Below are 26,024 nucleotides of genomic sequence, written 5' to 3'. Positions count from 1 at the left end.
CCTGCCCCCAATGAAGCATGTTGGGCCTCAACTAGGGCCAGACTATTTCTGTCCAAGCCCCCACATGGTGGAATTAGCTCCCAGATCAGGGCCCTACCTGAACTCCCACTATTCCACAGGGCCTGCAAAAGGGAGCTCTTTCGCCAGCCATTCGATTGAGGCTGACCAATTCAACAACATACACTGGGCCCCTAGACATCCCCCCACACACACACACTATCCGAACCCAAACTGACCAACCTATGGGATCATGGTTAGAAAGTTTTTGTTGTTATGAGAAATGTTAAAATACTTGTTGCCTTCAGTTATGAAACCTACTATTATTGTTGTTGACGTTAAGAATTGTGCTGTATTATCCCTAAGTTTTGTGTAAACCACCCTGAGCCTCATGGGAGGGCAGTATAGAAATATAACAAATAAATAAATAAGATTAAATTTGTTAAGCATTAGCTTTCAGCAAGACTTTTATGGATTTATCTACATGCCTGTTTGTGGTTGTGATTTTATTTTTGAATGCCACTGTACAGAGCTGTGGCTTCTTCCATTAAGCCCAGCTGTAAGTCAGTGGTGTTTGTACTATCAGCAGCAGAAACAAGGCGGGGGAGTGGTGGAGGAAAACTCCCAAATGTCCTTGATAATCAGAAAAATTAGCAAAGGCCAATGTGAAAAGCCCTTGAAATGAAAGGAGTACGTGGGTTAATGTTTCAGAATGATAAATCTCCCCTGTTTTTAAAGGATGGACTGAATGATAACGTTTTTCAATTAGCCGCAAGAAGGCTGTTAGATGCGTCACAGCTGGTGGTGAAAATGTTGTATGGGGGGAAGGGAGGGAGAACAGAAGGCTCTGGAAAGGAGGAGAGTGAACAGATCCAGTACTCTGGCATTTAGGTTGCCAAGGCACCTTTGCTAATAGTTTCGATTTAGGCAGTGAAGATGGTCATTTTTTAATGTTATAACACATCAAAATGCATACTCTGAAGCAGGGGTAGTCAACCTGTGATGCTCCAAATGTCAATGGACTACAATTCCCATGAGCCCCTGCCAGCAACTGCTGGCAGGGGCTCATGGGAATTGTAGTCCATGGACATCTGGAGGACCACAGGTTGACTACCCCTGCTCTGAAGGACTAAAAGAATGAATTGGTGCCTTTGTAGTAAATCAGCCAATCATTGGGCTTCTTAGGTGTTTGTGAATCAGTACCAAAACCAAAACATATTTGACTCTCCTATGCAGTTTGTTAATCCAGAAAGATAGCCAAGAGTTTGACTGTGGTGGCCATACTTTCCTGTGTGTTTTCAGCAGAGGCACAAAATATCTGCTGTCAAACTAGATTTTGGTAACCACCCTATCTTGGGGGGGAAAGAGTGGGACATGCAGCAGATGTGCAGATAATGTGTATGCAGTTCTGATGTCTTAACCAACCTACATAAAATGCAAGTCATAATAAAATACCTAGTCTATTTTCATTATTGACACAAATTGCATTTTGCTGGTTTGTTTTTTTGCTTGGCTCCAGTTCATACTTAGTTTAAAATGGTTTTCCTTAACTTTGTCTTGCAATGCACTTCTTCATTTATTTTAATGTATATTTGATTCATTCATTCCTGTCTTTCTCCCTAATGGGATCCAAAGTGGCCTACATCATTCTCCTCCCCATTTTTTTCTCACAACAACTCTGTGAGGCAGATTAGGCTGAGGACAAGTGACTGGCCCTGTTAGATACTAAGGATTGGTAAAGTCTTAATATCCTTAAAGTTAGCAGAGTGTGTTAGTAAAGCATATAATGCAGCGGCTGGCAGAGTGCTTGTGGAGTGAAAATAACAAACAAAGAAACACATACTCACAAATGTGGTACTTAACTAATATAACTACTGTTTAATAAAGAACTTAATACTACATACTTAGAGGTAAAGATAAGGTTCTTATTCTATTCTAAATAGCTGGATGGAGAGAGATGCTTGAGGCACCTCCCTGCCATCATGTTGCTTGGAGGAGAGATGGAAGAGAAAGAGGATGGGGACTGTGGAAAAAGGAAATTACCCTCTAGGGACAGGTCAGTGAGATCAAAGGTGTCCTATCTATCTCACTAACTCTATGGCAAGAGAGTCCTGTTTACACCCCCACAAGTCAGGAGACATCGCACAGAGAGCTGTTTTCCAACAGGCCCTAGGTCACACAGCGAGCTTCCATGGCACATATAAGGATTTGAACCTGGGTCTCCCAGATACTGGCCCAACCCTCTTAACCACTGCACCACATTGGCTTTCAACACCAATAGCTAATGATTCATTCTGGTAGAGAAGGCAGTGTTTCATGAAGCTGCCTTTAATTGAAAAGAGTTTTTTGGTTTGGTTCCCAGCTGCCTAGGCTCAACTCTGTGGGTTTGGAATTTTTTTTTTAGGGGGGTGGAGGTGGATTTGAACAGAATACTCAATTTTGGGGGGTTACACTAAGGAAAGTTCTGTATTACTGCTCATGGGAGGGGGGTTGTTGGACAAAGGAAATCATTATTTCTCCTAAGTCTGTGCAGCTGAGATTCAGAACAATGTTTATCCCGTGGCAAATTTTGGCCATTTTCATTTTTAAGAGGGGATGCCATCACCTTCTGAATTTGAGGGGCAAGAGCCATCTTTGTTGCATTTGGGTTGTTAGGGCCACTGCTGCTAAGAATCTGCCTGTGGGATGCCTATTGGAAAACACAAGAGGGAAGGGGAGAGCTGTAGTCCTGTTTAAAAAACAAAGAAAGAAAATCCAGGTTGGGTTTTATAAGTTTATAGCTATGTCTTGTTTTTTTTACAGAGCTATAATCGTGGTGCTTAGAGTGATGTGAAAGGAACAGAAACACTTAGCCTTGAACTTTTGTTCTGCTGCTGCTTCTTGTGCCTCTGAGGTACAAAACATACCTGTAAACTTATAATCTGTCAAACTGATTTTCCAAGGGGCTAAATAGAGAAAGGAAGGTCACATATTGAATAGTGAGAAACTGGGGTCAGGGAGGAAGGCAAAACAGAAAAAGGTAATCTGATCCATTTATTTATTTGTGAGACATAGCAGTTGTTTTCTCTCTCCTCTCTGTAGCTGGGGAAGATGTATGGATCCTGGTTTTGTTTTGTAGGAGGGGAAAGGAAGATATGGATTCCGTTACATTTTGCATACAAAGAGGAAGGTTCTTGGTGATTCTATAAATAAGGACCAAACTGAATTAAAGAGAATGGTCTATACCTGACTTCAAAAACTACGTTTCTGCAGGTGTATCTCCCCCAAACCCATCTAAACCATTGCATCCTATTGTGTATTAACGCCTGCCTCTGCCCTAAGGCTTACCGTAAGTGTTCAGAATTTTTTACAAAAAAAAATCTCTGTTTGTGTACATGCATTCTTCAAAACAAAGCCAAACAACCCCCACCATACTTAATATGAATGTATAGGGATGTGTACACACGTGCTAGTTGAGAATGCCAGCTGGTGACAGCTCTGTGCAAATTCCAGCATCCAGCTATGCAAATAGCTCCATAGCACAGCAAATTCTGAAAAGCATTAATTGTGGCACTGTGACTGTTGCATGGCAACAGTTGTGTTGGTACAGATAATAGCGGCTGCCCCTTGCTTTTTCTCTCTCACACTCAGTGACAAACAGGAATAAGTAGAAATGATGGCGGACCTGAGGAATGCTATGACAGGTGCTGTAAGGTCCCCAAAGTCACAAGTCGTGAGTTGAAATCTGCTATGCGTGGCCTGTAAACCTTTGAAATTACACATACAATAAGAGTGGTGTAGAATTATGCAGTGTATTTGTGGGGGCTGTGTAGAGGCTGCTAAGAATTGTAAGATCAGCAAGGCAATATTGCAAGAATAGGTAACAAAAACAAATCACCTTTGATCACAGATGCAATGCATTAAGACTGTACTGGGATTTTACAAACTTAATATTTGAGTACTTCCATCCAGTCTCCAGGGATGGAAAGCAGCATGGTGTAGTCTGATCTTGTCAAGTCTTGGAAGCAAAATAGGGGCAGTATTTGAATGGAAGACTCTGCAGAGGAAGGCAATAGCAAACCACCTCTGCTTCTCACTTGCCTTAAAAGTTGCTTGCTGAAGTCACCATAGATTGGTTGCAGCTCAGTGGCACTTACATACATATAAATACCCATTCCCCATAAGAAATGCAAACAGTAATATATAGAAGTGTGACAAGGAAGAGCAGTTCAAAATGGATCCTTCAGGGAATGTAAGTTCCGGATGCAGAATGGCGTCAGCAACAGTTGCCATCTTGGGTATTTCTCTGAGCTTATACAACTGGGAAGTATTTTGCAATGTGTCAGCTAGACTGATAAGAGCCCAGATGCCACTTCTCTGTAGGTATTATATGAATGAGTGGGTGTTAATTTTTATATATTTTTTTAATTGTTAAACATTTATTAGGCGATATGACCATATATGGTCATGTTGACCTGCCCCCCCCTCCCAAAATGACCAATGATGGGCCTGGAAGGGGTAGAAAGTGGAGGGCCCTTGGTGGGTGTGTTCACACCTATGCTTCTCGACCAACATTCTGCATGATTGTGCCACTTCTGGGGTTTCTCAAAGCCTGAAGAATGTTTCAGAGGATTCTCAGTGGTAAAAAAGTTGAGAAAGACTGGTCTAGAGAATGTTCTTGTCAATTTAGCAGTCTTGAGGTTATGGAGAAGGACATAGATTCAGTTTTCCTGCCTATGTTCCAAGTTGCTGGAGCAATCAAAGACATTTTTGGCTCTGCAGAGGGTAGCCGGTAAGACAAAGAGAAGAGTGGAAAAAGCCACAGCTGGGTGACTGGAATATTAAGAGGTAGGAGAGTTCTCTAGGTTGTGCTGGGACAGGTAGCCCTCCCTGTATCTTTGTTCCTCTTCCAAAATCCTTTTATTACAGCATCTATACTAGATTCAAGTAAATGCTTTTTGTCTGCCTTTCTTGTTCCTTTAAATATTCACTATTATATCATAGCAAGCAAAATTAATCTTTAAAATAACCTCTTGAGCCTCTTATATCCCCCTCACTCAGAAGCAAGCAAATGTGACTGTGAGGTAAAAAGGTTTACAAGGATTGAGTGGTCATGCTCTGTTTCCAGTTAATTATCTTAGCAAATAAAAAAGGATTATGACTGTAACTAGGCAAAGTTCAGGGGAATCCTGGTGAAAAGCGACACACAAGTCATGTGCTTTAAATTCCAGTCAGAGTGCTTAAAAATGGCTGTCAACCTGCTTCCAACTTATGGCAGCCCTGTGAATTAGTGATCCTCCAAAACATCCTATTGTTAATAGCCATGCTCCGGTCTTGAGAACTGAGGATCATAGCTTCCTTGATTAAATCAATCCATCTCATCTTTTCTTTTCTTCTTTTCCTACTGCCTTCAATGGTTCCTAGCATTATTGTCTTTTTCTGTGAGTCTTGTCATCTTATAACATGATCAAAGAAGATAGCCTCACTCTGGTCATTTTAGCTTATAAGCGAGAGTTCAGGTATTATGTGATCTAGAACCCACTTATCTGTCTATTTGGCGGTCCATGGTATCTGTAAAACTGTCCTCCAGTAACACATTTCAAAAAAATCTGCTTTCTTGCTCTTACTTTTCTCTGTGGTCCAATTTTCACACCCATATATAATAATCGAGGTTACTGTCTTGATCTTGATCACCATTGACACATCCTTATCCTTAAGATCTTTTCTAGCACCTTCATGGCTGCCTTTCACAGTTTGATTTCTTGGTTGTGATCTCCCTTTTGGTTGATGATGCCTTTTCTTTCTTTGCTAGGCAGGTTTCAAAATGACCATTTAAGGTGATTTTTTCCCTGTGCTCTAGGAGGAGGGGAAGGGGATATTCAGCCCACTGGCTCTTCATTCAGATGCAAATGATCCTGCCTAACATCACAATGGATGGTCAAGCACTCTGCACTTCCTCCTGGCAGGTATTAGAAACAGAGGCCTAAAAAAAATCCTAGTGAGGTTTCAAGAAGAAGGTTCCTATGGGCCAGTAAATGTTTCTTTGAATGAGATGACCCAGGCAGTGTCGGTGGATAGCAGGACTTTTCACCTGGACTTTGGGGACCATGTGGCTGCCTGGAAGAGCTACCACAGCCCTGGAGGTAAAAAATATGCAATGGAACTTTGTAATCTCCCAAGATATAGAAGGCTGCCTTACATCTAATATCTAGTGAGGTATGTTTTGGCAGAGGGACAGAGAATCTGCAGTGTTTACCTATTTTCTTTTGAATTCTTTGCATAAATCTGTGTTGTGCTAAAAGTATGCTCATAAACTTTTTCCTTTTAACAAATTTTCTATAATTTTGAATATTGTCAGCCAGCATGGTGTAGTGGTTAGAAGAGTGGACTTCTAATCTGCTGAGCCAGGTTTGATTCCCCACTTCTCCCCCACATACAACCAGCTAGGTGACCTTGGGCTCACCACAGCACTGATAAAGCTGTTCTGACCAAGCAGTAATATCAGGGCTCTCTCAGCCTCACCCACCTCACAGGGTGTCTGTTGTGGGGAGAGGACAGGGAAGGCTTTTACACTCCTTTGGATAGAGAAAAGTGGCATATAAGAACCAACTCTTCTTCTTCTTAGTCCCATATAGTGCCTCACTGGCTCAGAAATTCTGTTTTAACAAGGGAGCACCCATCAATATATGTCCCTGCATTGACCACATGCTGGGCCATAGGAGGCATAGAGGTGAGACCTCAGAATTCCCAAAGGGAAGCTAGGAGTTCCTGATCCTCTCAGCAGGCAGGCCTGTATAACGATCAGGTGGTGCTGATGATATCCAGAGAGACAAAGACATAGCCTCTCCCCCAGTTGAAAACATTTAGAAGTAGACAGGACAGAATAGGGCTTGCAGAGTCACAGTAGGCCTGTTCAGTAATAATTTCAATTTCTTCAGTGGCAACTTTAAAATTATGCAGTTCCTTTTGTCTTCCTGTTGTTCAGCTGTACTTAGGCACTTTCTTCTCTATCAGTAATCATTTCAAGTCCTTACAAGTTTTCACGTATCTCAGATAATTAATATTCTTTCTGCCATTTTTCACACCACTTCCATCTAAATCTATTCCATATTTCTTTATATGTTCTGCATATGGATTGAAGCTATAAGGAAATAAAACACATCCTTGTCTTGATACCTTTGCCAATTGGAAACCATTAATTTCTCCATATTATGTCCTAATGGTAGCCTCTTGTCCAGATTACAGATTGTGCATCAAAACAATCAGATGCTGTGGTACACCCATTTCTTTTAAAGCCAACCAGAGATTTTTGTGATCCACACAGTCAAAAACTTTGCTGTAATCTATGTAACAGAAGTTGATTTTCTTCTGAAATTCCCTCCTTATATGTTCCAGTGACAATTTAGGTTTGCAATATCATCTTTCTTTTCTGACTCCAGCTTGAACATTTGGCATTTCTCATTACGTATACAGTAACAGTCTTTGTTGTAAGATTTTGAGCATCACTTTGCTTGCATAAGAAGTAAATGTGATGGTCCTATAGCTGTATGAGCCTCTTGTGGCGCAGAGTGGTAAGACAGCAGACATGCTGTCTGAAGCTCTGTCCATGAGGCTGGGAGTTCAATCCCAGCAGCCGGCTCAAGGTTAACTCAGCCTCCCATCCTTCTGAGGTTGGTAAAATGAGTACCCAGCTTGCTGGGGGATAAACAGTAATGACTGGGGAAGACACTGGCAAACTACCCCGTACTGAGTCTGCCATGAAAATACTAGAGGGCGTCACCCCAAGGATCAGACATGACCCAGTGCTTGCACAGGGGATACCTTTATCTTTACCTTTTACCTAGAGCTGTAGTCTTTGATATCTTCTTTTGGGGAATTGGAATGTAGATTGCGTGGTCCAGTGTGTTTTCAGTGCATGGTCACTGTTTTGTTTTCCATATTTCTTGGCATATTCTTGTTGAGATTTTGGTGGCATGAAATGGCTATGTTGATTTTCAATCTACTAGTGATTTCTTACTCCCAGTTGCTTTAAGTTGGTTTTCATTTCACTTTCTAAAATAACAGGCTCTTCTTCAGAATATTCTTATTGGAAGGCATCTGTCATCTTTGCATCTCTTTTGCATAGTTCTTTAGTGTATTGTTCCCATCTTTTCTTTATTTTATTCTGTTGAGTTAAAAATTTCCAAGTTGATTTTTCTGCATGCCTAACCATATTTCAAATTTCCCTTTGATTTCTTGGATCTTATGTAAAAGATCTCTTGTTCTCCCTTTTTTGTTGTTCTCTTCTTTTCTCGACATTGGTTATTATAATAATTCTCTTTGTAGGTACCAGTTGCTGGAAAACTTCATTCAGACTTCTGTTTGTGTCACCTTTTGCTTTTCATCTTCTCAATTGGGGGGTCAAATGACCCCTTTCACAGGGGTTGCGGCAGGGCAAGCAGCTTGGCTGGGGGGGGCGCTACCACTGTTGCCACTCCCCCTGCAGGTGCCTGTGCTCAGCTGCCAGCCACTCCAGCAGTGCTTCCAGCGCAGCGCAGTCTCCCGCCAGGTGCTCCAGGTGGTGGCACAGTTTGGCAGGACAAGAGGCAGAACTGAACTGAGAAACCCCGGAAAAAAATCAATTTGTATACAATTATGAACAATGAATCTTCATGCCATTGGTCAGTGTCAATTAAATTTCTGTGAAAGAACGCTTGCATAATTTTATGGTTGGGGTTCACCACAAAATGAGGAACTGTATTAAAGGGTCGCGGCATTAGGAAGCTTGAGAACCACTGGTTTAGTCAGTCATCCATCAAAACTTTTCCTTTCTTTTGGCTACATGAATAGTCTGTGCATTCTTCCTTGATAATATCTCTGGTTTCAACCCATAGTTCTTTTGAATCCTCTGCACTTGAACTTAGTAATGCAAATCTGTTCTCTATGTGGTCTTCAAACTCTTTATAATATTTAGATTGTATTTTGGTACTGTTATATGTTTTGGTGTTTTTCTTCAGCTTTATTCTAATGTTCGATATTAACTAGTCACTGTCTACACTCAGCTCCTGGACTTGTTTTAGCAGAGAGAATAGAGCTTCTCCATTTTTTGCTTTCAATTATGTAATCTATTTGATGTTTGTATTGACTATTTAGTGATGTCCTCATATGCAATAATCTGTTCAGTTGCCTGAAACGTGTTTGCAATGAACACCTTGTCTTTGCAGAAATCTATGAATTACTTGTCTGTTTCATTTCATGACCTTAGCCCAAATTGTCACATGATTATCACAAATCTTGTTTAGATGTATGATCAGTTTCTTTCAGAACACTTGCATAAAAGTTTTCAATTTCTTAATCTTCAGCATCTGTAGATGGATCTTAAACTTGAATGATAGTTATGTTGATAGTCTTTCCATGAAGTCTGATTAATATTATTTGGTCAGATTTTGCATTATAACCCCTGATTGCTCATGCTATACCTCACCTCACTATTAGAGCAACCCCATTTCTTATGCATTTGTCATTTTCTGAGCAAAAGGCTTTATAATTTTCTGACTGAAAATGCCCGAATCTAATCCACTTTAATTCTCTCACTCCCAGGACTGCAAAGTTTAAACATTCAATTTCTCATTTTTATGATTTTGGGGTTCCCTTTGATTTATACTTATGTTTCATGTTCCAATTATGTGTTGAATTATTTCAGTCTTTTGCACTTATCCACATCAACAACTGAACACCCTTTCAGCTTTAATGCAGCTGCTTAAGTAAGAATAACTTTACTTGTACTTGTTCCCTTTTCTTCTGACCTTTTCTGCTATATCTTTTTTTCATGTTTGATTGTGTCATCATAGGACTTTGAAGGTATGAGATGATCTGAAATAGTTTTCCATTGCCTACTTCTATGCAATACTAACCAGGGTTAGCTGAAGTGACACTGCCATGGTCACTGCTGCATAGTAGCTACCCCTTGAGGATTCTTCCACCCCATCACTATTGGAACTGTTTGTTCTCCTCTGCCGAGGTGGCCATTAATTTCTAAAAAGGGTGGATGTATATTAGTCTGGTGTCTCATTATGGTTTTGCTCTCTGTCCACTGACACACACAAAGCCTCTCACAGTGTTAAGGTGTATATCCAAGAGGGGGATGATAAAAAGTTGTCTTCTTTCTTGAAAAGGTCTATGATACTTACCAGGATTAGTTCTAGGAGAAAGACTGTAAAAGATTTAATCTAAGATGCATTATACCACAGACTTGCTTCTGAAACCATCCTCCATATTCTAACTCATTCATTCATTCATTCCATTCATTCCATTCATTCATTTATATACCACCACTCTCAAAGACTTGTGATGGTTTATAATAAAATGGTAGAAACACAGAACCCTTAAAATCTCCCACCCATAAATACACATTAAAATTGGCTATTGGTTGGAGTTAACCCCCCATCTCCTCTCCCCACCCCTGTCCAGCTAGCAGTCCGGAGCTCTTTCCTTAGGAGTGGGGGGCCTGATCTCACCAGCTCTAGGGGATCCCCTGATGGTAATTCTGGGACCTCAACCCACTCTCAACCATACGCCTGGCGGAAGAACATCTTGTAGGCCCTGCAGAAAGCTGATAACTCTGACAGGGCCTTTAGTTCTTCTGGGAGCTCATTCCACCAGGCTGGGGCCAGGGCCAAAAAGCCCTGGTTCAAGGCCAGGTGAATTTCCTGGGGGCCCAGGACCATCAGCAGATTCATTCCCACAGAGCAGAGTGGCCTGTGGAGGGCATAGACAGACAAGCGGTCCTGCAGATATGCTGGGCCCAAGCCATGTATGGCCTTGAAGGTTAAAACCAAAACCTTAAACATGATCCAGAAACAGACTGGTAACCAATGCAGATGGCATAGCGCCAGCTGGATATGGGCCCTCCAATATGTACGTGTGAGGACCCTCGCAGCTGCATTCTGTACCAGCTGTAATATCCAGGTCAAAGGTAAGAGTAGGCCCACGTAGAGCGAGTTGCAGTGGTCTAACCTGGAAGTGACCATTGCATGGATCATTGTGGCCAGGTGTTCAGAGGACAGATAACTTGTATGTTGTATTTCCAGTTTGGTGTAGTGGTTAGGAGTGTGGACTTCTAATCTGGCATGCCAGGTTCGATTCTGCGCTCCCCCACATGCAACCAGCTGGGTGACCTTGGGCTCGCCACGGCACTGATAAAACTGTTCTGACTGGGCAGTGATATCAGGGCTCTCTCAGCCTCACCCACCCCACAGGGTGTCTGTTGTGGGGAGAGGAATGGGAAGGCGACTGTAAGCCGCTTTGAGCCTCCTTCGGGTAGGGAAAAGTGGCATATAAGAACCAACTCTTCTTCTTCTTTCTGCTAATGCAATGTGAATTTGATTGGCATTCCCTTTTTAAAAGGATGGAGGGGAGACTGGGGTAACAAATGATTATATGACTTTTCCAAGATAAAGTAATGGCTGGGAATCCAGAATAGTAGCCAATAGGACTTCCAACAGGCCTGGATAAAAATAGCCTGTCCCTTTAGTAGAGGCCTGATGTGTGGAAATGGAAAGCTGAAACACCTAATGGCGTGGAAATAAATAACATATGCTAAGCCCCTATTAAAGGGGAAGGACATTTGTCTCCCAGTCTGCTAGTATGCCAGTAATAAGAATGAAAGAATAATCTGAATGGAATAGGAAAGGATGTTGGAAAATGGAGATAGAAGTACAAAAAGAACCTGTTTCCCAATTTCTTTGGATACGAGTTCCTCTTTTTAGTTTAACTATCTGTGCTTGCAGACTAAGACTTCATTTCTAAAGACAATGGTTTTGAGTATGTTCTATTGACATCTGAAATGCTGACTTCTGAGTAAACATGATTAAGTAAAGGTAAACTTTAGCGTCTAGGTTTCCTCATGTGTGCTGGGTCAGAGTCCTTGGATTAAACCATATAGTATTTATAACTTCCAGTCCCCAGTATACCTTCCTATTTACATGAGAGTTTTGTACTTTCCTGTAAGAGTTCAGATCATTTGACTTTGAGAAGAAAAATACCACCAGCGTACGAAGACTACAGAGTAAGGTCACAATCTGAACTACTAAAATGAGTGCACAAGAGCACGGAATGTGCATTAAGTGATTAACAAGGAGGAAAAATCTTATGGCAGTTGGAAATGTTCTCAAAAGAGAAGGTTAGAAGGTCTGAGGCTATGTAGCATATCAGGGGTGTTGGGAGCAAAACAAACAACCTACCATCACACAAGCACAGAAAATCATCCCCTGATCTTTGGGGGGTTTTATGAGCAGGAAACTTTGGTTTGAGGAACATTCAGTCATGTGCACTTCAGCTTGGTCCATTCAGTGATATGCGCTTCAGCTTGGTCATAACTAGGCCTGAGTAATCTTAAAAAGAGAGCAGAATTTACACAAACACACACCTGGAATCAGTGGCCAAATTACACTAAGTATTACTGTGAAGCCTCAGCGTGCATTATTCTAAATTCAACCTGCATTTAAAGCTATTATTAAAGAAAGGAATTATACAGCTTTAAAGTTCCATTCATGTGCATGAATGTGTGAGTGCGAAAGAGAAGGAAAGAATGAGGAATTTTTGATACACTTACCAAGTAGAGAGAGTGATGTTGAATGACTGCCACCCAATACTGCCCTGTTTTAGCATCTCTGGCTAGGAATTTGGCAACAGGATGATGTAACCAGAAAACAGTGAGGAGGCTTTACTGCCTTCAGAGTGGTAGGCAGCTGAAATGTCCTGTTCAGAATGTTTTGGGGGGCCTTGCTGTTCTGAAACAAGCTGCCAGTCCCAGCAGACTGTCCCCCCATTCTCTACTTAAAGTTGGTGGTTGCTTCTTTCCGTAGCAAACAAAGGATTATTCCTATAAACTCTAATTAATCCCCATGTTTTAAATTTAGAGTTGTGGTGGCAGATTTGGGGAAGGCAAGAGCTGACTCTTGTGCTTTGTACAGTCTGCTAAGGTATAACATTATATATACAAAATTGGTAGCTGTTATTCTACTTCTGGAGACTTGAAGCATGGAAAGGGTTTGTATATCTCCCCCTAAACTCCTGATCCTGTTAGGCATCTGGGATCCTATCACCCTGTTCTGGAGAGATCTGCTTACCATGTGTTTTGATATGACAATTATCTTCTTATTGTTCAAAATAGAAAATATGCCAGATTGTTTTGCAGCCACAGTTGACTGTCACTGGAGGATTTAGTAGAAAGGCTGGGAGCAGAAGACATCTTGTTGGTGATCTCTGGCTTCTTTTTGGGTTTTCTTGGCAGAAAATATTCCCTAAATAAATAAAAAGCTTTAAATGGAGAAATAGTTAGGGTCCTGTCCTAACAACTTTTTACTAACTACCAGTACGCTGGGATAAGGAGAGACAACAGGTATAAACTGGGAATTGCGGGATTTTGTATTAGCTACCAGCCTGGTTGTCACTTAGCTGCTGATGTACAGGGGCTGTGAATGTTTACAATGTGAATTCATGCCTTTGTTTCCTAAGCCTTTGTTGTATTGACTGGTCTCTCTCTCTCTCTCTCTCTCTTTCTCCCCCTTTTTTCTAGTGAGGGCACAACAGAAGCAATAGACTGTCCTGGTCAGCCAAAATCTCCATTGGAAAAGTTTATGGTCAGGTTGTGCACATACCACCAGAAGCGCTTTGTCCGAGTCCTGAATGATATATGCACTGAAGTACAGCCAGGCTGTGAGGGCCAGCAGTTACCTGGAGCTGCAAACATGGATATGTCTACTTGTAGCTCAGGCTGCAGCCAGTATCATACTGAGAATCAGGAACTTGGAACTTCTTGCTCTGAACCTAAGCACCTTCCATCTCTGGACCCTGAACAATCAGGGCCTCATGGCTCTCTGCGCATACTATGTCATGCTCTGAAGCAAGCTGTGGATCTGAAGTCTTCAGATAGAAGAGAAAATTGCAGCCCTATTGTCAGAAGAGACTTCCCTGAGCTTCCTAGCATTAGAACAAACTCTGCAAGTCCCAGGGATAGTCCCAATCAAGGGTACCTCACCACCTCAAATTCCCATTATTCTGCTAAAGGCCTGGAAGGGCAAATCCCTAGCAATGAGCAAGAGATGGGAATCAGGAAAGGTGAAGATGACAAAGACCAGATGCAAAGTAGAGCTTTGTTGGGAGGTTACATTACTGCAAAAGCATCAAATGTAAATGCGAGTGAGGATAGTCTGGAGAGTCGTCTTGGCTCTCAAAAGAGCCTTTTTAAACCTTTTCCGGAGGAGACCAGAGAGCAAGTCTTTTCAGCAAGTTCCCCTCGGCGAGCAGATAAAGAGAATGCTTTGCAGTGCAGTTCCAAAGCCTCTTTGCACCCAGATACTGAGATAAATGACCAGGAAGCCAGACCGAAGTTAGACAACCATCTCCAGTCTGCGGGGAAGAGCAAGGGAAGTGGTCATATGCATCCTGTTGACAAGACTCATTTGGAAAATGCCAAAGACAATTGGCTTCCTGCTAGTCCTGTGCCAGGGGTGCACCACAAAACCAGCAATGGACATTCAAGGGCCAAGAGCATCTCCGTCTCATCCAAAAGCACTCGTAAGAGCAAACGATCCTCGGGACTAAGAATAAATGACTATGATAACCAATGTGATGTTGTGTTCATCAGCCAGCCTATCACAGAGTACCACTTTGAGAACAAGAGGGCTGTGTCTTCTAGAAAGACAGCAAGGAAGAGTACCCGTGGATATTTCTACAATGGCGAGTGCTGTGAGCTTCCAACCGTTCGCACCTTGGCAAAGGCTTCCTGCATACAGGAGAGCGGGAGCACCCCAGCACCAAGGGCTGAAGTGCTGACCAGCCCTACTCAGGAAGCAGCTCAAACTGTAAATGAAGAGGCTGACAAAAGGTCTTCCCTTGTGGCACTTCCTCAAATAGAGTCCTCTGACAAGAACACTCAGGACAGAGCTGAGCAATGCCCAGCTGAGAATAATCCTCTTGAAGCAAGTTCCATGGAGCAGAATGAAACTAGTTCTGCTGAAACACCTGCAGTTGCTCTCTCCCCACAGGCTTGCCCTGATCTGAATGCAGAGGAAAGCAGCTTGTCTGTCTCTTCATTCCACTCGGCAGTTGTCCCTTCCCCTCCAATGAATGAACAGGAGCTGCAGGAGCAAGCTGATATGGGCGATATTATGCAGACTAGTAAAACCATGGACTCCTGTAAGAGTAGCAGTCCTTGTGAAGACAGTGGCAGTACACCCAATTTGGTGCCACTGCCTGTCTCAGAAACTGCAGATGGCAAAGAAAACTCTTTGACTTTGGAGAATATCCCGGAGCCTTCCAGTCTTGTAAATCAGGAACCTTCTGTTAATGTGAATCTGCCACTGACTGAAGAGCTTGCAGACAGAATGGACTCACTGCCTCCTTCTGAGGGATCTTCTACAACTGTAGACTTGCCACCATCTGTAGAATCACCTGCTGATGTCGAACTCCCATTGATTTCCCCTGCTGACCTTGCAGAACCACAAGCAGAGTCTCCTGCTCTTGACAGTCTGGATGCTTCTGTAGTCCTCCCAGTAGAGGTCCCTGTGGACACAGAGATGGTGTGTTCTGGGGAGGTTACCAGCTTAAGGGCAGCTTCTCCAGTGGTACTTCCTGCCAGTGTGGTCCCTGAGACTCTTGCTGATGTAGATTTGGAATCCTCAGAGCCCCCTGCAGTAGAACTTCTGGAGACAATACCTGGCAAGGTGAATCTGGAGCTTTCTCAGATCCCTTCCAGCTCAGATGCTACAGAGCTCCCAGCCAGCTTGCAATGTCCTGGTGCATATGGAAGCATTAACACTGAACCCAGTGTTGAAGGGACTCAGGACTGGGAGGAAGGCCAGGCAGGAAAAAGTGAGACTGTGTTGCCTGTTGTAGATATTAGTGAAACCTTGGAAACAGAAATAGCAGAAGATACAAATGATTCTAGCAAGATGGAGAGCAGGGAAGCTGATGGCAAAGCTCCACCAGTCTCTGAATTGTCAGAAACAAGCAGCAGAGGGACAATTCCTTCCAAAATAAGCACAGACAAGAAGCGAAAGAGAGAGAAAAAGCCTCAAGTTGTATCTGATCGGCGACTTCGGAGCCAACAGTCCCTGCCTCCCACAGAGGACAGTTCTGAGCCAAGCAGCTCATCCACTTCTCTGCAGCTTCCGCAACTTCAAATTAAGCTTTCTAAAAGCCCTGGTGCTAAACGTTTTAAGAGGGAGGTACATCTTGATGGGGCAGCGTCTGTGAGCGTTCCAAGTGATTGCTTCCATGAAACATTGCTCACTGACATCGGAAATGCCCAAGAGGGAGAATCTAAGCAGCAGGCAGAGGACAAAAATGACATCACAAAGGAGCAGACCTGTAAAAACCTGTTGTCAGTAGAGGCTGCAGTAGATGAAGGCCAGAATGGAAATGACAACAGTAAGCAAGGGACGATGCTTGAAATCTGTTTAGAGGCGAATTCTGACAAGAGAAGTGTTCATGTCCCAGCAGAAATCTCTGATGAGGGAGAACAACATACAAACAGGAATCAAGAATCTCTGGAGAACTCTGACAGTTCTGTGGAAGTTAGTGAGATGTTGGACATTGACCAAGAGATCATTTGCCCTCCTAGTCCTGAGAGCAAGAATGAAAGCAAGAATGCACCACTAGAGAAGTCTATGAGATACAAGAAGCCAGCCCTCCAATTCTATAACTTGAGACACACCCCTGCCCTTCCTCCTGTGGCTAGTGTCCAGAAAACCACAACAGGAAAGGTCGCTACAGAAGCAGATTCTAATGACGTGGACCAGCAACATGGCGGGAATGAAGACCCTATTGGTTTTAGCAGCATGGAGGTGTTGCCTGACAGCAAACCCAGATTTGTGGAATGGTGTACTGAGGAAGAGAACCAAGAACTCATTACAAATTTTAATGCCCAGTACATGAAGGTCCAGAAAGGGTGGATTCAGCTGGAGAAGGAGGCCCCACCAGCTCCAAAGGTCAAAAACAAGTCTGACAAGCTGAAGGAGATCTGGAAAAGCAAGAAGAGGACCCGGAAATGCAAAGGATCCACTGAGGTCCAGAAGCTCTCCCCTGTTCAGATGCTGTTCATGAAGGCATTTAATGTATCCAACATCTGCAGGTGGTTCATGGAGACAACTGAAACCAAGTCTCTGGTAATTGTGAAGAAGTTGAACACACGACTCCCAGGAGACATCCCTCTCATGAAGCTTCCACTCCAGAAGGGCTCCTCTTCTGGCATCTACCCAAGTTCCCTTCAAGCTGAACGTCTGAAGAAGCACCTGAAGAAGTTTGCTGCAATGACTCCAGCAAAAAACACAATAAAAACCCAAAGAGTGTGGGCTAAGCTTCAAGAGGTCACTGAGGAAACTGAGCCAGAGCAAGTGACCAGTCCAAAGCAGATGTCCCCCTCTGATGTCACTTTGGAACATGCCGTTGAAGCCAAAATCCAACCCCGTCCAACCACACCAGTGCTGACCAGCTCACGGATTCTGAGGAAATGCTCCAACTTGCGGAACAAGCTTCCTGGCCAGCATAAGGTGGTCAAACAGGAGAAAAATGACTGCGTAACAAAGCAGCCCTCAGTTGAAAGCAAGCCAAGTAGGAAGAGCCTGTGTATTAAGCCACTGGTATCTCCAAAGCTGGCGCAGCAGGTCAAAGCAACCCCACCTCCTAATAAATCCGTTGAAAGCGGAGGAAAAGAAAGGAAAGGGAAAGGCAAGCCCCTGGAGGACTCCCCATTGAAGGCTGAGCCTCAGCCAAACAAAAAGAAGCCACTGAATGAGAGTAGCAGGGCACAGGGGCAGTTGAACAAGCTTCCTCTTAAAAAGTCCAGTAAACTGAAGCATTTGGAAGCTCGTGCTACTCGGAAACAGACAGCCATGGAGAGAAGCAGTAAGCACCCATCTCAGAACGAGAAAGTGAAGAAGCCACAGCTTGGGAAAAAGCAGCCTCCTGTCCAGAAAGGGAAAGCAAACAGCAGTCAAAAAACCTCTCTTCCTTCTAAGCAAGTAGTCCTTGCCAAACCTTCAAAGCAGAAAGTGGTACAAGACTCCTCTGGCCGGCCTCTGAAAGTGGCTGCTAAAAAGGCAAGCAGTGGGAAAGATCTGACTAGGTCAATGAAACTGTTGCAGCAGAACAAAGCGGCCCAGAGCAAAAGGAAGCTGGGAGCAAACAAAAACTCTTCGCCCTGCAAGCGCAGGAGGCTGGATGCAAAATGACAGCCTTGAGTTAAATGGGGGGTGGGTGATTTGTAGGTCACAAATCCTTCCTCATGTATTAAATAGAACCATTTATGAACCTGGGGGAGCCAGGCAATGTCTGACTAAAGGTCAACACCCCCTCCCTGTTTTTAGGAGCCCTCACCTGTGTTGCCTGCAGAGTGGGGCACCGTTCTTCTCCACTGCTGAGAAGGGAAGTTACTGCTTTTGGAAGTTCCTAGACTTTAATTGGGAGCTTGGCAGTTTCAGTTCAAAGTACAGTGCCTTATTTATCATTTTAGGAAATAAATATAGTCTGCGTGATTTAAAGGCTGGCAGTTTATAGGTAATGCACAAGCACTTGTACTGTAAAGGAAAGAGAACAACTTTTCATGTACACCCCATAGATTTTGGCAGCCCGTCAGCTGGCATTCACATAGGAGCAGTCCCGTCCCATCCCGTTCTCTCTCCCCCACCCCCTCCCGGTTAGCATTGTAGCATCCTGGCTTCATTTCATTTGAGAGTAGCATTTTAAAGTCAAAATCCAAAGCATTCTTTTCTTTAATGCCATTCATTACTAGCAGGTCAGAATGATATAATTTATTATTAAGGTCTTAACTATCAAACTCCTTCTATAACTTGGAAGGGAGAGGATCTAGGGCTTGGCCATGTTCTATGTATCTTCTGTGACAAAAAGATTCTCTCTGTGCTGCTTCCTCAGTCATTGTGGTAACTCTGGCCAACTTTATCCTTAAAAGGAGATTGCTCATTTGTCTGGATAGAGAGCCCTTCCCTGTTAAGGGCACATTGCCTGTCTTTTCTGATATTAAGATGCAGAAGAATGATTTTTCCTGTTTTATATCTGAGATGAATGTTTGGAATACCCCTGCAAGATGATTGGCTGAATGAGCATCTCAGTATTGATACTGATGGACAGTCACATGACTGTCCCAAATGAAAGTCTGCATGCATCTAAAAATGCTGTTTCTGTATAAACTAGCATTGGAAGCTGTCCATAGACTTGATGGTCTCTTCTTATGAAGGACCAGGTGATGCTTCCATTTTCTTATTTTCTATGCAGATTCTGCAAGCCCTCTTTCCATTGGTTTTCTGCTCTTAAAATGTCCCAAGGTTTTGTTTTGTTTTTTTTAATTTAATTTAAAATTAGAACGATGCAATATTGGCTGTGAATTAACTGAAAGTATCATGTATTTTTCACAAAGTTGGTCGGATTGCAGCCTGAGATGAAGCAAACTGTTTCTGCCCTCGCTTAAAAGACTGTACTTTCTAGCTCTCTAAATGCTCACGATACTCCATGCAATTTGTACAGCCTCTTCTTCCAGGTTTAATCAATGAATTATGTAAAGGTCAAGAAGTCATCACTGTTCATACAAGATATTCCTATGAAAGCCTATTAGAGATGCAAACAGAACCCTTCTCGGTGCAGACATTTGTAATGGATCCAGCAAGAGGGAAAGAGGATTTTTCTCAGGGGAAGTTTCCTGTTCCCTACACTTTGGTCTACCCATCTGTTGGGTGATAGCTTTTGCTTCTACCATGAGTCTGGAGAGAAGAGGGAAGGCCTGGCCTTTTATTTGTTTCTGTAGTTTCTCTGTGAGCCACAACGAAGACAAAGCTGTTTGCTTAGAAACTTGTGCAAACTTCCTCTCGTTTGCTGTGTGTGGCACCCAAGAGCTTCCCATGAAGGCCTTCCGATTGCTTGACCTTTCAGAATAGCTTTCCATGGATACCATCTGAGATCTACGTACTCAAACACATCTTTACACATGATTATATTAACTGGCTTGAACCAGTCTTTCCAGTTGGTAAGGGATTTATCGAATAAAAGAAAAGGCAAACCCTTCAGGGATATGAAGAAGGCAGAGGCATGAGTGAATGGGTTTTTTTTTAAGGGGGGGAGGGTATGTTAGCATTGGCGCTCCTATACCAAAGCTCATTACTGCAGGCAGAAAACTAGCTCTGTAATTTTTCCATTGATCAAAAAGGTTGGGGATTAGGCTTCTGAAAATACAAAGCCCTCTTGCTCACCCACTTATTGTTGGTGGCCGGAGAGGGTGCACTAAAGCTGTAGGACACATCAGGGTGGACTCTTTTTTAATGAAATAGTCTTGATTTTTAACTTCTGTCATCTGATTTTAATCATGCTGTATAAAATTAATTGTCGTGAGTGTGTAAACGAGTCCTAGCATTCCTTGTAAAGGTTGATATGAATTTGTCTGTTGTTTTAACTGCACGTGTCAGATGTGCTAGACATTCCAACCCTTGTATTAGGCATATGATGAAATTAATGATTGAGAGGAAAAGGCAAAGATGCCAGAATTTCTCCTTTCCTTTTTCAAACATTGCATGTCTCTATCCACAGAGACGTGTGAATCTTCTGCTCCCTCCACCCAGGGCTGCTTCCTAAAAAGAGGCTGGGTGATAGGGGGACCTTGCGCTATGCATGAGAAGCAGTTCTTGCCCAGTCACCTGATAATAAAATCTTTCTGCTGTCCCATTTCTTTTGCAATCTGTACCTAACAGAATCTCTTTTTAAGTACCATGTAATGTTTCAAAGCTTTGCATTTCCCATAAATATTTGTAATCTGCTCTTCTGTGTGTAAAGATTATTGGCTGGATTATTAAAAGCCAGAATTGTAGCTGCTGGGCTGGCAAAGCTTTCCTCATATGGCCCCCCGCCTCCTGGTCCAGGGGCTGTCTTGCAGCTCTGTTGAAAAAGGGCCTCTAGGTTTGGACAGCCAAGGGTCCTGCTTTTCCCTTTTGAAGGGATAAACCTTCTCCAAATAGACATTGAACCATCTGAGCTTCCCAGAAGGGGATGGAAGGAGAAAAGGTGGCCAAGGCTGCAACCCTTGCCACACTGACCTGAAACTAAGCCCCACTAAATACAGTAGCTGTGCAGTTCAAAGCAGATCAGAGGGTGGTTGTTTTTAAAGGAAATCCTGGTGAAGAGAACTTAGTCACACTTTTGAGTTGAAGCCAAGACATTTCTGGGAGTGTGCCAGAATCAATCTGGATTCTTTGGAAGTGGTACTCGGTCACTAATGTGACAGGCAAGAAACATTTTAGCGTATTAGTTAAACGAATTGCCTTTGCAACAAGCCTGTCCCTTCTTTTGATGCCCTGTAATCCATCTCCACTTTTTAAATAACTGATAGCACACCCTTTAGAGTCCAGTCCTTTCAGCAGTGGTGTGTTTGGTCTCCTTGGTTCTGTTCTTGGATTCGATCTCTTCTTCTTGGGACCTGGTGGGCCCCTTGTTCCATTCAGTGGTATCAATTAACAAGTAACAGAGTTTTACCCATGCAAAAGCAGACTGGATACAAGTCATGGTAGCAGCAGTGCTGCTGGTAGTGTCTGGTGAAGTCACAAACTTACCAGTTTTAGGAGCCAGATTAGTGAGCTGGTGGGTCATTAACCCAACCTGCTATATATGATCACTAATGGGTTAGGATAGGGTGTGTTACTGTACATCCGTGTTCAGTATGATGGCAAAGAAGAGTTCAGTGTTCAGGCCCTCTAGCAGTGTTTGCTGCTGTATCCCATGCACTTGGGGGGTTCTCGTGCCTAAGCATCTTGAACCTCATTGTTAAGCATTCAGATTTAGTCAGAGGAGGCATGGGGGACTTACTCTGGCTTCCCTAAGGGTAGGTGAGTGTTCTTGGTTATCACATAAGGTAATCTCTTGTACAATTTTGCTTCCATAAAATGTACCTCATAATTGATTCAGTTGTTCACTGTTTGAAAGACAATTTCTTCCTTGAGGGTAGAACCTTAGATCTCATCAGGATTTTTTAAATGGCTTCATCATTAATACTCTGCACAATCTCGTAATCCTATGAAGGACCTTCATATTTTAACTAACTCTTTATCTGTACTCTTCCTGCCTCTTCAGAGTATGTTTTTCCCAAAGAGAGATCCTCCACCCTTTAGTGCTTCCAGTTTCTTGCAATATTCCTAACCTTATTCTGGGTACTTTCTTCACCTGTGTCTGGGCATATCACTGTTTTCTGGTAAAGCTGTCTTGACTTATGTGCTAGGTGAATTCCAGCTGTCAGAGATCAGTTCTGCACACTTACACACATGTACAGCTTTTGCAGCAATGATAGCTCTAATCTTCTGCCTGGGTTGTGGTTGAGGCTGCTTTAAAAATGCTATTTGTGACTGTTCTCCTAAGAGTACTGTTTGAGTGTGCACGTATGCTATTGATGCTTTTTAAAAAAGAAAAGAAAAGTCGATTTCCCCTTTTTAAGATTGTCTTTCTGGGAAGTTTTTCAGCCACACAAAACAGTTGCTGTGTTTATCATTAACAAGCAGTTGTGAGTATTAGGAATGGGGATCTCCTACTTACCGTCCCTAGAAAGCCAGAACTGTTAACAAGGATATTTTTTTCACGTGTAACCTCTCTAGGTCCTTAGTCTTTCATAGTAGGAGAACCTTTGCCCTATTCATTTTAGGCCACTAACATGTTATTATTTTCACTGAGAAAATAACTGTCTATACATGTAACATGTAAAATATAATTTGGAAAGAAAGTAATGCTTAAAGGACACTGATTCTTACTACTGGGAAGCACAGCAGAGTAGTAGGAAATTAAATTTTTTTCCAAAGGGAAGTACAAATACTGGGTTGGATCCTAGGAGTGGAATAGCATTGACAGAATGAAACTTTCCTACTTCCCCTTTCCCCTTACAGCCTCTTGTACTTTCTGAAATTTAGCTTGGGGGGGACGGGACAGATCCCAGGAGCAGCTATACAAGGTCTGCTGTGGAAGGGAAGAATCATTGAAAAGACTCTGACTGCTTGTGCAGAACCTTAGTGCCAATGGATTTCTTTGCTTTTTGTCTCTTTTCTCATGCTCACCCAACAGAAATAAATATGCAAATAGGTGTTCTATGACTAATTAAGCCAATAGATTATTACCGATCAGTACCCCCTTCCCCAACATTTCTTCCCCATCTCTGTCTTTTGCCCTGTGTTCCTATTTGGTCTAGCCCTGCCTCTGTCTTCTAGGGCTGCAAGAAAGAAGTTGTCACTGTCAGGTCCTTGGTTTCCCTTCTTTAGAGGTTCTTGGTCTTATTGCTGTTTTGGGGAGCTCCTTGTCTAACCCTTCCAGACCACTTCATACAAATTATTTTTCCTGCACCATCATCTCTGTGCAGTATTTTCCCAAGACAAATAACTGCTTCAAAACAGATACTTGTACGTGATTGCATATGTGGCCCTAAGCTTCCTTATTATTTTCCTGTTGCCCATTAGTTTCTTTGCATATAGCTGCAAAACACCCCACCTATTTTAGGGTGATCTCAGGGGTTCTGGTTTGCATTGAAGGGAAGTGCTGTCCACTTCTAAAGGTCCTTTCTTTTTGAACTATTTCTCTGAGAATTGTTTCTCACAGGGTAGTAACAATTAGTAGTCTGAATGGGTTTGTTACCTGCGTACAACCTTTTAGCTAAGTGGGTCTTTTTACACTGTATTACTAACAAGGAATTTTTAAATATCTGTTTTTGTGAATTACTTCAAATGCAATGTGAATATATACATATATGTATATGTGTGTATAATTATATATATGAATAGTAACTGCTGTGTAACATAGCATCCAGCTAGTGGTTTAAATGCTTTCCTAGGTGCAGGGTAAAGGCTGCATTCTCTCCCTGGGCAGTCACAAAAAGGTAGAATAATATTGTAAATAGTTTTAAAATATTTATTTCCTGTACTTTGTGTGAGTCTCTGGAGTGCTGTTGGCATGTAATGTAGTAATGGGAAGAGGGTGCTTCCTAACTGCGAATACCGTTGGACACAGGGAGAAAGACCAGGCGTCTGATGCTCCAGAGTCAAAGACCAATATCACTGAAGTGGTGTGAAGCTATGTCTGGGCTATGCCACTTCACGCTCCTATGGCATGGTGCTCCTTCATACCGAGAAAATTCTGTCACATGTCATGAAGAAAGGTTGCAACACAGTTTTTCCCAACAGACTAATGTTCTGTGTGCAGAGAAGGGCTTTGTAAGGAGTAGTTGTGACAGTGTGAGCTTCCACCTGCAAGGTAGAATCCAGACACAGATTTACCACATCATTGAGAATTAGGCCCAGGTTAAAGCATTAAATGATAGGGGTTTTTAAAAGATGTTTTCACAGTGTGTTGGAAGTAAGTCAAAAGCTTCCAGCTACTAGAGTGCAGTTCTAGGGAAACTGCCTAGCAATAAGAATATTGAGAATACCATTGTCAGTAATAAGATAGTCTCTTGGACCTGGTGGATGGGTGGGTGGGTGAATGGGTGAATGGGTATGAATGTGTGTGACTAAAGGCTGCCACATAAAGAGACAGTTTACGTTTAAGCATCTCTGCGTTCTTGTGTAGAGGAGCAGGGTATTTATTACCCAGGTTGTAGATCAGCCTAGAAAAAGTGTGTCCGTTGGGCAAGTTGACTCAGGGATACTGAATAAGAGGAATAGTACGAGGAAAATGCCAGCAGCACATCTGGAAGGGGGGTGCCCTCTAATTGCAGCCTTTTGCAGCTGTCTGTGTGTCACCTGGCCACTACTGTCAGGCTTCGTGCTCACTGCACCCATCAGTTTTAGAAGATAAAGCCAATCCTTCACTATATCCCCATTTCCCAAAGCTGCTGTGTGAAGTTCAGAGTCCCATTTTTCTGAGTTCCTTCTGTTCTTTGTGTCTATATGTGGGTGTCTGCATGTGTCTGAATTTATTTTTGTTCTTTTGGATCCTGAAGTATTTGTCATTTCTCCTTATTCTTTCCATTGGTGCTCACCATGTGATATTGTGCTGTTTTGGGTGTATTTCTTTTTTTTCTTTGTGATGTTCCCATCATTTTTGGTTTTAAAGTAGGATTGTATGAATGTACCTGTGCGTTTTTCTTGATGTTTTCACCTGTATTACCCATTCTGAATGCCCTCTCATCACCTCTTCTCTATAGGAGTTTTGAAAATCCCAAGTTTTCCACCTGAAAGCTTTATTCTTTCTCCACCGGTACACTTCTGCCATTCAAGCAGGTTGCCACTCCTATGTGCATTGGTTAGGTCTCAAGTTCTAAGACAAAGTTGTTGGATGGTGGAGGCATGTGATAATTCATAGTTTTTTGCAAGGGTATTATTGACTCCAAGGATAACCTCCTGCTTACTCAAATGAGTCCCCAACTGTGTATTGCACTTAATAAACCTAAAGTTGTAAATTGAGTTCATGGGGTTTCCTGCACTGGTTTCTGTCTCTTTTATTCTTCACTAATTGTCTTTCATGGGTGATTTTATTTGCTATAGGCAAGAGTCCTAATTACCCCAATCTCAAGAAGCAATAGCTTGAGGACTTTGTCTCTCCCCCTCCAACCCTTTCTGTGTAATCATGAACAATGCTTTCCAAGGCTTCAGTTGGAATCTGATTTTCTTCTCTTCAGGGCACTGGGAAATGCTGTGATTTTAGAAAAGAATGTGTCTGCTGTGAATTGTGGGTAAAATTTGTTATTAGGTAATGTTTATATACCTCACCTGAAGAACATTTGCAAATGTATATATAAAGGTTATATACAATTGCTTTCCAACCATTCAGCACACCTGTGACAGCTGAACTGACTTTATTGTGGGAATTGTATCCAATCTCTGTATGATTACATTTGTGACAACTTCATACATTTTGTCTTTTATTTCCTTGAGTAACAATGGGAGACCATGTGTTCTTGTTCTTGATCATGAGCCCTGGGTAAGATTTCTTTCACCTTCTACTTCTTTTTCGCCGTTATAATTGTTAAGTATCCTGTGTGCTCTTAAGGAGTCTTATTTTATTACAGCTTATTAAATATCTTCTTTATATCGGTA

The 26,024-nt window shown here is 42.5% G+C and overlaps 1 protein-coding gene across 1 annotated transcript; it reads left to right on the top strand.

Moving 5' to 3' along the window:
- The first annotated feature begins 2,869 nt into the window (after positions 1–2,869).
- Positions 2,870–26,024, top strand: LOC143843432 (uncharacterized). The gene is made up of 2 exons (XM_077349459.1): positions 2,870–2,890; positions 13,535–26,024. Exon 2 carries the CDS (start codon positions 13,596–13,598, stop codon positions 18,189–18,191), a length of 4,596 nt encoding a protein of 1,531 aa, XP_077205574.1. The 5' UTR covers positions 2,870–2,890; positions 13,535–13,595; the 3' UTR covers positions 18,192–26,024.

Source organism: Paroedura picta, chromosome 8 (genome assembly GCF_049243985.1).
Source record: "Paroedura picta isolate Pp20150507F chromosome 8, Ppicta_v3.0, whole genome shotgun sequence".
Taxonomy (NCBI): Eukaryota; Metazoa; Chordata; class Lepidosauria; order Squamata; family Gekkonidae; genus Paroedura; species Paroedura picta.
The sequence above is the reverse complement of the archived record's forward strand: the minus strand, read 5'-3'. Positions and strand labels throughout refer to the sequence as shown.

Excerpts from the sequence above, each read along its gene's own strand:
- LOC143843432 (XM_077349459.1), top strand. The coding sequence starts at position 13,596 with ATGGTCAGGTTGTGCACATACCACCAGAAGCGCTTTGTCCGAGTCCTG.